The following is a 13,378-nucleotide window of genomic DNA, read 5'->3' as shown; positions in this document are numbered from 1 at the left end:
CAGACGATGCAATTGCACCTTCCTACATTTTATTAAGAAAAATAACTGTTGTATTATTTTTATGAATTACCTAGAGTTCCATATTCCACATATTATATTTTCGTACCTCATTCCCAACCATGGTGGGGCTGAGGTGGTGTGGACTCTCACGCACCCCTACCGCAATATTCTATATCCGACCCCAGAAATATGTCATAGCCTATATTTCAAATTTCTGTATACACTGTAGAATGAATATTCCCTATGCCAAGTGGTTCGATAAGGCAATGGAAAAATGAGATAAAACAATTCCATCATTCTGAAAAAGTGATGCATGCAAGTATAGTATCTAATACTATTTATATTCACTTGCGTTTTACAAATAAAAATTAAAAATCACAAAACGCAAAATAATATACTGTCCTATAGTTATTAGGCCTAAACAAAAACCAAAAAAAAAAACCAAAAAAAACCCCAATTTTTTAGTGACTTTTATGAAGTAAACTAATTTGATAAAAGAAATATAGTTATTTTTGCGGGTACATTTAATCAATAATAAATCACTTAGTACATTATATTGATTGTTCAAAAATAAATTTTAATTTAAATAACAATGCTGTACAATGCCACCTAATTATTATAACGAAAGTATTGTAAATATGACAATATACATAATTATTTTAAGTGCATGTCTCCCTCTAATCAAGACCCATCCAATTAAAGACAACCTCCAATTAAAACCACTTTTCTGTGGTCCCATTAACTAATGTCTCTTATCTTTATTATTCTAATTAGAGACCAAAGCTGCTAAAGACCATGGGAAACCACAGACCCAAAAATGGTCTGTAATTGGAGGGAGATATGTACTAATTATTATAGTAGTCATTGTTCTAGAACAAAAACAAATACATAATATATATAGAAAAAAACGAAATATACATAATGGTAATTTCACAAATAATTTTAACACAGTACATGCGGTTATATATGAGTAGAGAACTACACATTTAGGTGCTTTTCAGTAGTATATATTAAGGGGAAAATGCAGATTTATTTTTTTTTTTTGGTTGAACGGAACCTTATAATCAATATTCATAATCTTATTTGCCTCACATGAGATGGTACTTAACAAAGGGAAATCTTCCTTGTACATGTGTCAGGTACCATACTAATGATAATAGACCTTGTCGAAATAATCATACATGTATGCTTGCGGTACACCACATATGTAATTATGAAAAGAACTGTTGTTTGTTGAGAACAATGCAGAATTTTTTTTGCTTGAATGGACCTTTATAATTCATATTCATAATTTTATTTGCCTCAACAAACAACAGTTCTTTTCAGAATCATCTACGTGGTCTATCACAAGCATTAAATATAATAATATACTAATACTAACTTGAAAATAAAATTTTCTAATGAACCTTTAGAAACACAGAACAATATTACTAAATATAAAAGCAGTATTTTTATCTGAGGCATACTATTGTAAATTTTAAATATAGTTGGAGTATTATTGTTTGTTGCAATCGTCTGTTTTCAATTACATGCAATTTATCAAATATGTGTAAATTTTTAATTTATATTTTCATAAATTAAACATGTGCTACCACACAGGAACACAATCAATACATATGTTGTGTTTTTATATAGTACCTTGTTTTTAATTTATTTTGTTTTCAGAAATTCATGCACAGTGTACTGTACTATCCCGAAAAGAATTCTACCTTTGCCATCTTGAAAAGAAGCCCACCTATGCCATCTTGAAAAAAAGCCCATGGTTTTTGAGATGGGCTTCTTTTCAAAGCTAATTTTGCAAACTAAAGAGGTGGGCTTCAATTCGAGATGTGCTTCATCTCGAGATTAAGCCCACTGGGCTTCATTTCGAGGTTTTACTGTAACCTATTTTCTAATTGTACTTTTGTATTTGTACCAAAGCATAAAAATATATTAAAAAAAGAATAAGTGGAAATATGGAAATTTCAAAGATTTTTGCTCTACTAATGCTCTACTAATACACATACCTTTAATTTATCTTCATTGTTTATTCAGAAATTCCACACAAACAAGATTTAAAATAAAATCACAAAATAATTTCTAGAATTACAAAAATTGCAGGCATTTAAACGTAAACTTATTTCTAATGTGGTCCTACAATCAAGTAATTTTTATCACTGTTGGATTTTAATGAAATAAAATTTACTTTTATGACAGCTTTAAAATCGCTAATATTTACATCATTTTGTATACACAATATCATATATGCATATATAAAACACAAGTGTCAGTGCTTACATCAATTAAATAATCAAATTAAAAAAATTAATAAAGATACAGAGAGGAATTTCTATTAACATATATTTAGCATAATTAATTTCAACCTTTAGGGTTACACAACTTATCTGAGCTCGGTAGTGCAGAATAAGCGCTGCAAAGTGAGTTTATAATAAACATTATTATCATCATTATTCGGTTACTTATATAGCGCCTTGGTTTGCAGATATGAAGCGCTTTTGACCCCTGCCATTATGTCCACATGTTTAAGTGTTGCTGCTGGTAATCAGTGCAGGAGCAGGCAATCCCACCAGGTTCCCATTTACTCCTGGGTGGAGAGAAGCAAAGCAGATAAAGTGCCTTGCTCAAGGGCACAAGTGAAATGCACAGCGAGGGATGGAAACCCAGACTTCAAGTGAAAACAAACTGTTCCTGCCGTGCCAAACCACTTCTACAATAATAATGGTGGTACTACAAACATTACATTGTGTTGAAGAAAAGGAAAGCACCGTCTCATCATCAGAAAATTAATGCTGAATGTAAAATTGAATGGGCCCAGCCAAAATTTTTCAATTTTCAAATAAGACAAAATAGAAAAAACAATTAAATTCATTTATCTCACAAAAAAAAATCAACAGCACGCAAGTATCTGTCAAAAACTATTTACAATAATTTACTGTTCTATTGATCAAAAGTGGAATCTTATATTATTCCTAATTAACTGCGAATGAAGCTTCAGACAGCATTTAACAATCATATTCTTGTAACTACACTTACACTTAAAAATCAAAACTCATCTCCCTGACCAGACATGTATAGTTATATCTTTGGTAAAAATTTAATCGTTATAAAGATTCCTCTAGTGCAACTAACAAATAGTGAGATAATAATAGAAAATTTTTATCACAATTCATACAGAAAAAATAATTATCCTCATTATTTACGATCATTTCATTATATTGAAAAACATTATTAATCTTGCCCAAGTTAGTTGGCTATAAAACTGACCTGCGTTCATAGCAAGCTAGTGGGTATTTGAGCGACGAAGTCGTAGTCCAAGTCAAGTCTATTTTAAGAATGTGAGATATAGTGTGCACTGAACAGGCTACTTGTCCACATATCAAGCACCATGGATACTGTAAAACCTTAAATAGAATTTTAGAGACTACTTTTGCAAAGTAAAGAGGTGGGAGGTGGGGGCTTCTTTTAAAAATGAATGCTGTAAATTTTGGGAATTACTATAATAAAAGAAGCCCCTACTATCTTGAATAGAAGCCAGCTCATGAGATTCTTTTCTAGATTGGCATCTTTTGAAGCGTACTTTTGCAAACTAAAGAAGGGGCTTCCTTTCAAGATAGGCTTCTTCTCAAGATTAAGCTCATAGGACTTCTATTTGAAGTTTTACGGTATCTTCTTTGATGGATACGGGTGTTAAACAAATGTACACTGTTATTATGATGTGTTGGATACGGGCACTAAACAAACGTACACTGTTACTCTATGTTGGATATGGGCGCCAAAACAAATGCACACTGTTATTATGATGTGTTTAGTGTGATTCTGGCTGGAACTACACACTGAATTACAGTGTTTTTGAGAAATCCGTGTTGTCTGCTCCCTCATCAGCAGCATCTTCCTCCTTCCATTCCTGGGCCAAACTGGTGAACCATGACGACATGGCTGAGCGAGCATTGCTGATTGCTACTGTGGTTTTACTCAAAGCGTTGTTGATTTTACGACCACGTTCGCTGGCTTGCATTGCACTACAAGAAATTGACATAAACAATAATCTTACAAACAAAACCATCACAATCATCTTCATCATCTTATTTGATTTCTTATTCATTCATATTAAACTTGAATCACAAGTACTGACCACTATTTTTGTGATCATGGTTAGAACTACAGGTCATCCGTATACTGTATAATGCCATTTGACTTTGCTTCTAGGCATAGCACAGACTGGAGATCCTTTTTGGGCTATAGATTGAGCCATGCCCATTGAGGCAATCGATACCTGTGTACTAAACAATATGTTAGCAATGTGGATATGATAAAAAATATCCGGATCATTTTCAATATCATTCACATCTACATTTAATTATATTATTGTTATTATTATTATCATTGTCAATATTTTGTCAGTATCACCTAACTCATTATCTTAATCATTGTTAATTATTATTATTATTTATTCTGTTTTACTCTAAGATAGAGATAGTAGGTTATAAAGGAAAATTAACTCCTATTCCCAATGGGATTCACCTGCCATATACATATTCTGAACAAATTGATATTATTATTTAGCAAAGGTTTAAACAATGAAAATGAAACGAATCATTATCATTCCTGACAATAAACAAATTATTAAAATGTATCAAAACTGTTCACATCATTATAGTTATTAATCATACAATAAATCATCATTATTATATATCATTACATATTTTAATACATTTCCTTAGAATACAGATTGTTAGCAGACATAACAACAAATACTTCGTGTAAATTACAATGCATTAAGAAAGTCTATTAATTTTTTATAATCTGTCCACATCAGAAAGTTTTATGAGAGTTGTATGAGTGTGACATGAAATCATCATGCTAATTATAAGCAGACCAGATATTTGTCGCAGAAGACTTGATAGCTTTAGAAAGGATCCAATCTATTTAAGATTCAAGTAACTATATGGGGCTTGCCATGCCAAAATCAGTATCAGTGACCAAAATAAGAAAATTTACTTGTAAATATATTCATATTCTTCAAATTATAAGCGTTAGCATAATAGGTCACTTCATTCATCATTCATTCATTTCACTTTTATTCATCACAACATCCACATTAAAAGCAGTCACAAGTCGTGGCCTAAAGGCCGAACTGTATGCGAGCCTTACAATTTCAATAAAATTATTTAAAAAAGTTACAATTTACGGGAATTGACTTATTAATATTAAATTATGAGTAAAAATATTACGGATTCTCTGTACTAAAGTATACAATACTGCTACATTCGTATGCTATTTACTCAGTTTAACATTTGGCGACAGTACGCTGGTTTTAGAATGACAAGCCTCAGACTGTTAAATCAAAATTTCAAATATGGAATCAGCTCTTCCTCAATTAAGCAACATTTTTAGGAGTTTCATTATAGATCTAGGTTACTATGTATTAGGGTCAAGTACTCAATCTTGTTCTGCATGTCCTTGAGTTTTATAACCTTTGTTATTTGTTTAGTTTTTATCATGCCTATTTCGTTAACATGCAAGATGCAATGGTTTACCGAAATGGAAATGACCAATGTCCGAATCTGAGAATGTAATATTATACTTATTTTTATAATTACATATGCCATACCTTACCAAATGTTATATGCTTGTTTTCTTATCATATTTATTTTATGTAACCTGCTCCTTGTTTACGTTCTTTTCTTATGAAATTATTGTAACCTGAATCTTATGTGATTCGAGTTGCGCACAATAAATTAATCTTGTATCTTGTAGAACAGTGTTTTAACATGATTTCTACCAACACGTCTTGTTAAAACATTACCATATTTATTTAAATAAACGTCCTGCTTTTAATAAATGCCCCTCATAGCCTCATTATACCTGCTTGTTTGGAATGAGCCCCTACCTCAAATAAATGCCCCCTAAATGCAACACATTTTGACAGTAATTATGTGTTGTTGTCATTTACAGTGAAATTAAAGGGCATTTATTTGAGTACATACATATCATTTTAACCAAAAAAAAAATAAATAAATACCTTGCTCAAATATACGCCTCCCTTAAATAAACTATCCCTCAAAAACCCTTCTCAACAATAAATGCCCTAGGGCGTTTACTTGAATAAATACGATAGTTAAATATTATTGGTTTATTATTATAATCAGTGAACCAGTGGCAATATTACATTATAAATTATTTGTATTGTTGCTCTTACCTTTGTAATCTAATTTTCATGTCTGCTACCCCCAACTGCCCTTTGCATGGATGACTGGAAGAAACAAAATACAAACACAGTTATTTACTTACGTTTGAATAGTTACAACTTGTTACAGTTGTAACTACTCAAACAAAAGTAAATAGCTACAACTGCAACCAGTTGTAACTATTCAAACATAAGTAAATAACTATGTTTGAATAGTTACAAATTGTTACCGTTAGCTGAGCTTTTAAGATTACTAGAACTTGTTTTATCAGGCCCAGGACACTATGTGCAAGCATGAACTTTCTATACAATAGACTTTTCTGGTTAACAATTGACCAATCAGAATAGGGCCAAGAATGTGTGCATGTCTAACACGCAGATGTTTGTGTATGTTTTTAACACTGTCATTGACCTTAACAACAATATCCCAGAGGCAGAGCTTAGCAGGTCTATAAAACAGAAGGGACTAGCTATGTCAGCCAACAATGGCTGATATAGCGATGAGCATCAGGAATGACATGACCAGACATGTGACCAGACCCATCGCCATGTCACACAGTGTCAGATCATTGTAAAAACTTGTATTTGTGCTTTCTTCTTGTTGTGGTAACAAAGCTCGCCTGGAGATAACTTCCATATGTGTGTGATGATGAACATAATTTGAACACATCACTCTCCAAAGTACATAGAGGCCAAGATTAATTTGTGTTCTCCAAAAATGTGAAGATAACTGCCACTGATGTTTTTGTGAATTGAGAGCTTGGTTGCATTTCTGGCAAAAAGTTGTATAAACTTTGGGCAAATCGAGTCCCCGAACAGTAAGGCGGGGGCACTGTTAACTACAGCCTTAACATCGGTGCTGGTTTGAGCCGCTCCTCACCCACGTTCGTTTGGTAGAACCAAGTCTTCTCGGAAAAGACGTTAAATGGAAGTCCAGTATACTGGACTTGTGTACACTGCATCTTTTGGAAGAGTAGGGGGTTACCCTGATACTATGATTCATTTCAGCCAATGTTGTGAAATAATGTGAACATGAAGCTACTATAAGCGCCTCTTTACGGCCAATAGGTAGTCACGGACGACACTGCGAGTTATGGGTTATTCTCCTACCTTTACAGGAAAACTTTTACTCTCTTGGAAATTATGAAAACATGAAGACCTAAAAATACTGAATATGGCTTGTTTCACAATAGGGTTTTGGTAGAGCAGATAACCCAAGTCGTGACTATACCTTATAAGCATTTCCAAGCAAGCTACATGGTGATACACAGAGATAAATACATTCAAGATTTAATGTATGTAAGAGATTGTAATACTACATACCCTGCTAACTGGCTATTTATACCACTGTGAGTCTTACTTCTCCAAATTTGGTAGTTGTGTGTTTTTCTCCAAGCCTCGATGAAATGCTCATTGAAGTCATGCGTATGATTTTCACTGTCTGTTAAAAATACAAAAGATTGATCATTTATAGGTGTAATTTTGCCCTACCTGACGTGGAAATGTACTGAATACTCAGTATGTTTGAAAACAATTGCGAAAAAAAATCGTAAGTTGTTCTCGGGTGGGACTCGAACCCACGATCTCCAGATCACTAGCCTGGCATCATACCTCTAGACCACCGAGCTTGCGCCTGATGGCCAAAGTTGAATTCAGGCGCAAATCCAGTTATTGTCTATTCTATCACAATAACAATAACTATTGATCATTTAATTATTAGGTTCCTCGGGCAAAGAAAGTACAACACTGGGGACAGAAATTGTCAACCAAGGCAGTCTAGCACAGTTGGCAATCGCCTGAGAGGTGATATAGAATTGGCTGGTTCTATGAGATTTGCATAAATGAGCTTTCTTAAAACATTTAATTCTATTTTTATGTGCAAGGTGATACAAATTGGAACTCATTTCCGTGAGAAAATTGATAATACAGTAGTAAAAAGATGCAAAATATTATGATTTAATAATTTGCAGGAGATGGGTTATTTTCCGGGAGATTATTGCTTGCTGGCGGGAGGCTGGTACAATTTCTGGGAGACTCCCGCGACTTGCGGTAGACTTGGGACTCCTGATTTTACTGAGATGCTTATCTCTATACTATTTTATTAATATTTATTATTATTATAATAATGTATCGTATTTGTTACTGTTACTATTATTGTTACTGACGTTACAGTTTGTTATTGCTGATTATTATTATCAGAATTATGATTATTGTTGTTATCATTAGTGTTGTCATCATCATCGTCATTATCCATTTTATTAAGAATTGTGAAGTGAACAAAACTTTTTGGCATAGAAAAAAATACACAGGCCTTGAATTTTACACAGTATATTGTTGGAATAGTTACCTGGTTCTAGGCAGGATGCCAGAAGCGATATCATGTACTGGCGGAACTGAGACCTTATCCACTCATTGCCTCCTTCCCATCCTATATTTAAAAAAAAAAATTATCAATAACGAAAAATATCCAATGATTCAGATCACATGTACCAGTAGACATACATAGGATTTGGTGTTCAAGTATTTGGGTGATGTAGAAGGATAAGATATACAAGTAGGCTATATGGTAAATGGGTGTAAACAGGTCAGATGTACAAGTACAATATATGGTATATGGTAGACTTGCCACAAGTCTCTTATTTTTTTATTATTTTTCTCATTCTGGACAATGCCACCAAAGAGAAAGTTAATTTAGAGATAGACGGAATAAGCGACTTGTAAAACACTGAAATCAGGCACCAGGATGCCAAAAGAATGACGTAATCTTATATTCCGTATTTGGATAAATGGGCGGACCAAAATAAACAATTTCAACCAATCAAATGTTTATATTTTCGGAGCCACGAAACTGAGTCACTCGCGTCGACTAGTTAGGCATGACTAAATTTAAATAGTCCTCCCTAATAAAACGGGCCTAAAATATTTAGAATAGACCCTAGTAAGACTAATTTTGGCAAGCTTAGACTTGATGGCATACCATACAAATACAACAAAACTTTAACTTTCCAGGAAGATGGCTCAGGCCTCGTCTGGATGGAGTCAGGAGTAGTAGGCCTAGCCTAGACTAGTAGTAGAGGCTTGGCGTATTTTTAAGTTCTTACTTACAGAGGCCTACCTTTTTAACAATATTCTACCCTGAAGGCCTAAATCTGTAGCAGCTAGCGGTGAGCAAGGTTAGTATAGCCTACGGTTATCAGTCCATGTCATTCTCAGCAGGTCAGAACTATTAATTAAACTGTTTTAATTCAAGTAGGTAGCCAAAAGGGAGCTGGAGCTTGTTCTAGTCGAGACATCCGCATCTTCAATTTTGAAAATTTTACGAAGATTGATTAATATGCATGAAGTTAGCCAATCACGTGATTTACAAAATCAGTCATGCATACGATATCCCACATCAAATTTGATGTGGGAACTTGCACGCATGAATCGTTTGCCCAGGCCCTAATTCGAAAAAAAAAGAAATCGAGTATGGGACGCCAATTAAATTAGGTATGGCGCGCACTAAGTGCAATAAAGAGTGAGTAACCTAAAATTAGGGCCTGGAATCCAGGCTAGGTATATGGGTGTAAATAGGTCAGATGTACAAGTAGGGTACAGTATATGGTACATGGGTGTGAATATGTCAGATGTACAAGTAAGGTATAGTATATGGTACACAGGTGTGACTATGTCAGATGTACAACTAGGGTATATGGAAAATGGGTGTAAATAGGTCAGATGTAGAAGTAGGATATATGGTAAATGGGTGTAAATAGGTCAGAGTACAAGTACGATATATGGTACATGGGCATAAATAGGTCAGATGTACAAGTAGGGTATGGTACATGGGTGTAAATATGTCAGATGTACAAGTAAGGTATATGGTACATGGCTGTAAATAGGTCATAGTACAAGTATGGTACATGACTGTAAATAGGTCAGATTGTACAAGTAGGGTACATGGTTCATGGGTGTAAGTAAGTCAGATGTACAAGTAGGGTATATGGTACATGGGTGTAAATAGGTCAGAGGTACAAGTAGGGTAAGGTACGTGGCTGTAAATAGGACAGATGTACAAGTAGGGTATATGGTACATGGGTGTATACAGGGTCAGATGTACAAGTAGGGTATATTGTACATGGATGTAAATAGGTCAGAGTGCAAGTAGGGTATATTGTACATGGATGTAAATAGGTCAGAGTGCAAGTAGGGTATATGGTACATGGGTGTAAATAGGTCAGATGTACAAGTAGGATATATGGTACATGGCTGTAAATAGGTCAGATGTACAAGTAGTGTATATGGTACATAGATGTAAATAGGTCAGATGTACAAGTAGGGTATGGTACATGGCTGTACATAGGTTAGATGTACAAGTAGGATATATGGTACATGGCTGTAAATAGGTCAGATGTACAAGTAGTGTATATGGTACATGGGTGTAAATAGGTCAGATGTACAAGTAGGGTATGGTACATGGCTGTACATAGGTCAGATGTACAAGTAGGATATATGGTACATGGCTGTAAATAGGTCAGATGTACAAGTAGGGTATATGGTACATGGCTCTAAATAGGTCAGAGTAAAAAAAAAGTAGTAGGGTATATGATACGTGGGTGTAAATAGGTCAGATGTACAAGTAGGGTATATGGTTTATGAGTGTAAGTAGGTCAGATGTACAAGTAACGTAAGTGGGTATGAGGTAGATTATAGAATGGTAGGATGGACAAGTGACATCATCACATATCTAGCTGAAGTTAGTCTAGTTATTCAAAATTGTTTTATATTAAAAAATTCATCCTTTAATATTTCTTTATTCATGTCCATTTTGAATAGACATACAACTTAACATGTTGAAAATGATGGCGATGAGACCAGAAAATACCGTAAATGCTCGAATAAGCGCTGTGGAGGCTTCAGTGCGACGCTTATTCGAGAGCAGTGCTTATTCGAGAGCGGCAGTTATAAAAAATATTGGCATAGCGCTTTCCATGCCCTTCCCCATGTTACCTATCTTACATATTCTAGTAGTTCAGTAGGCCTATCATACAGTAGGTCCTAAACGTTTATAAAGAAATGCTTGTGTCTTCGTTGTGTTAATTATTTATTTTAACACTGTATACGTTGTATTTAAAATCCTTTTTCTCAAAGTGTTCCATTACACACAAGAGTAATATATACTCTCAATTAATTGCTGCGGTGCTCAATCGAGAGTAGCCCTTATCTAAATTAATCAGGTTAGGTGCGGCCTATATTTCGAGAGCGGCGCTTATTTGAGCATTTACGTATTTACAATGAAATGTGCTTGCATACCTGTTCCATCAAACATGATATCATTGTCTCCCATTACGCTTTTCACGATGACATCAGCAAAGCGAAAATCTGCAGTGCTTAGACTTAATTCACGCTTTAAATCATTGTCCAGAATGAGCATCTTGCCTTCATCAGGCTGCATGAGAAAAGAAATTTATATTGAAAATAAGATTGGAGTAACATGCTACTGCTAGCCAAATGAGGCCTAGTGTAGGCCTCGCGTGGCAAGGCCATCAATTGGGCAAGTTTTCACAACGGTTGGACTTTGACACAACCCCCACTCCGGTCCGCGGTCGATCCGCTTGGGTCAGCTCGGACTAGCTGAACACGGCCAAATGATCCGATCAAGGGGGCTCTGTCTTTAATTGTGGCCAAAATATATATATAAATGCATCTTACTTGCACCAAATTTGAGGAGGACTGAGATTTTGAGTTATGCGTCTGGAAGGACACACACACAGATGCGTGCTATTGCAATACCCTTCACTTCTCCTATGGAGAGGCGAGAGTAGTAATTCTAAAAGAAGCACAGTAGTAGCAGTAGAAGTTCTGTATTAGTAGCAGTAAATGCACTTTGTCATTCTCTGAAACTTTTTCAAGTTGTTGTAGGTGCCAAAAATAAGATCAATGGCCTGTAACCTTGCACTGTGTTGCCTTGCAGTGATGAGTATCCCTTTTGTTGAATTGCCTTTTTTTTACTGTATTACTAATCAATTATACTTTAGCCTGGTAATTTGGTAAATGTTGCTTGAGTATTTAAGGTTATGCTTACCTCTACTATGACATCAAGAAGATGTTTTTTCTGCTTGAATAATATGTTGGTCGCACCTACTAGAAAGCACCTGACGTTTACATCTTGCAGGAGATCATGCTGCTGTAGGGCCATGTAAGGCTGACATATTGATCCCTGAAAAGAAAATAGTACTTGAGAGTTTATTAGCTATATAAACAGTATCCTTAAGTTATTAAACTGTTGTACCTGTAAGTTACGAAACAGTTATTATTAAACAGATATTAAACCAAGGACTTTTAACTGTTACCAGGATAGGAAGCTGGCTGGTTTAAGCCGTCTAACTTGAATTAGCCTTTTATGTGCGGTATTGTTATGCAAATGAGCCAGATAAGCACAATCTGCACATGCTCAGAAAAACAAAACTTTCCTTAGCCACACTGCGTATCGGCCAGGCGTACAACAGCTAGGCCTAGCTTATCTTATTTTTGTTTGTTACGCACCGCTGACTTAGGCTGTTTGTCATCACTTCAAGATGTCTACCGATTCGTGGAAAAGGGGTATTAAAATCCAAATATTGGCGTTTGTGAACAATACATTTTAATTTTATATAGCTAAGTAGTAAGTATATGATTAATTTTAATGCACTAGTTAGTTGATAACTTCATTCTAATTTGTTTTGGGTCTTTTTTCTGCATTTTTATAAGCGGTTAGCATGGCCTAGGCCGGGTCTAGGCTAGCCTATTCACATCAATTTAAAATCAGATTTGTAGACATACTTGCCTTATATCTTAACTTGCAGATGATTTTATTGGTAGACTAGTTTGTTTTTAAGTGTGTAAGTATGATTGATTTGCATGCCAAGTGAAATTAGTACCCTTATTTTGCTTTGTTTTTAACTGTACCGTAATTCTCGGCTAGGCCTAGCTGTAGGCCTAGCTGTACGCCTAGCCGATACGCAGTGTGGCCATGGTGTGGCTAAGGAAAGTTTTGTTTTCCTGAGCATGTGCAGATTGTGCTTATCTGGCTCATTTGCATAACAATACCACACATAAGGCTAATTCAAGTTAGACGGCTTAACCAGCCAGCTTCTTATCCTGGTAACAGTTAAAAGTCCTTGATTAAACAGTAAATTCAACACCATTTAGTTAGTACACAGTACTGGCCAG

General features: G+C 34.9%; 1 protein-coding gene across 1 annotated transcript in view; it reads right to left on the bottom strand.

Moving 5' to 3' along the window:
* Positions 1-501: 501 nt before the first annotated feature.
* LOC117105994 (late secretory pathway protein AVL9 homolog) overlaps positions 502-13,378 on the bottom strand; it is a 21,710-nt gene continuing 8,833 nt past the window's right edge. The window contains exons 9-14 of the mRNA XM_033247297.1: positions 12,252-12,386; positions 11,480-11,615; positions 8,535-8,615; positions 7,511-7,628; positions 6,200-6,253; positions 502-4,019 (exon numbers count right to left, since the gene is read on the bottom strand). Coding sequence (XP_033103188.1) covers positions 3,839-4,019; positions 6,200-6,253; positions 7,511-7,628; positions 8,535-8,615; positions 11,480-11,615; positions 12,252-12,386 — 705 coding nt within the window. The 3' untranslated portion in view covers positions 502-3,838. The remainder of the gene's footprint in view (positions 4,020-6,199; positions 6,254-7,510; positions 7,629-8,534; positions 8,616-11,479; positions 11,616-12,251; positions 12,387-13,378) is intronic.

The sequence above is a fragment of the Anneissia japonica genome, unplaced genomic scaffold (assembly GCF_011630105.1).
Source record: "Anneissia japonica isolate Jap-2015-1 unplaced genomic scaffold, ASM1163010v1 scaffold284860_len1800451_cov186, whole genome shotgun sequence".
Classification (NCBI taxonomy): Eukaryota; Metazoa; Echinodermata; class Crinoidea; order Comatulida; family Comatulidae; genus Anneissia; species Anneissia japonica.
This window is presented reverse-complemented; position numbering and strand designations above follow the sequence as displayed.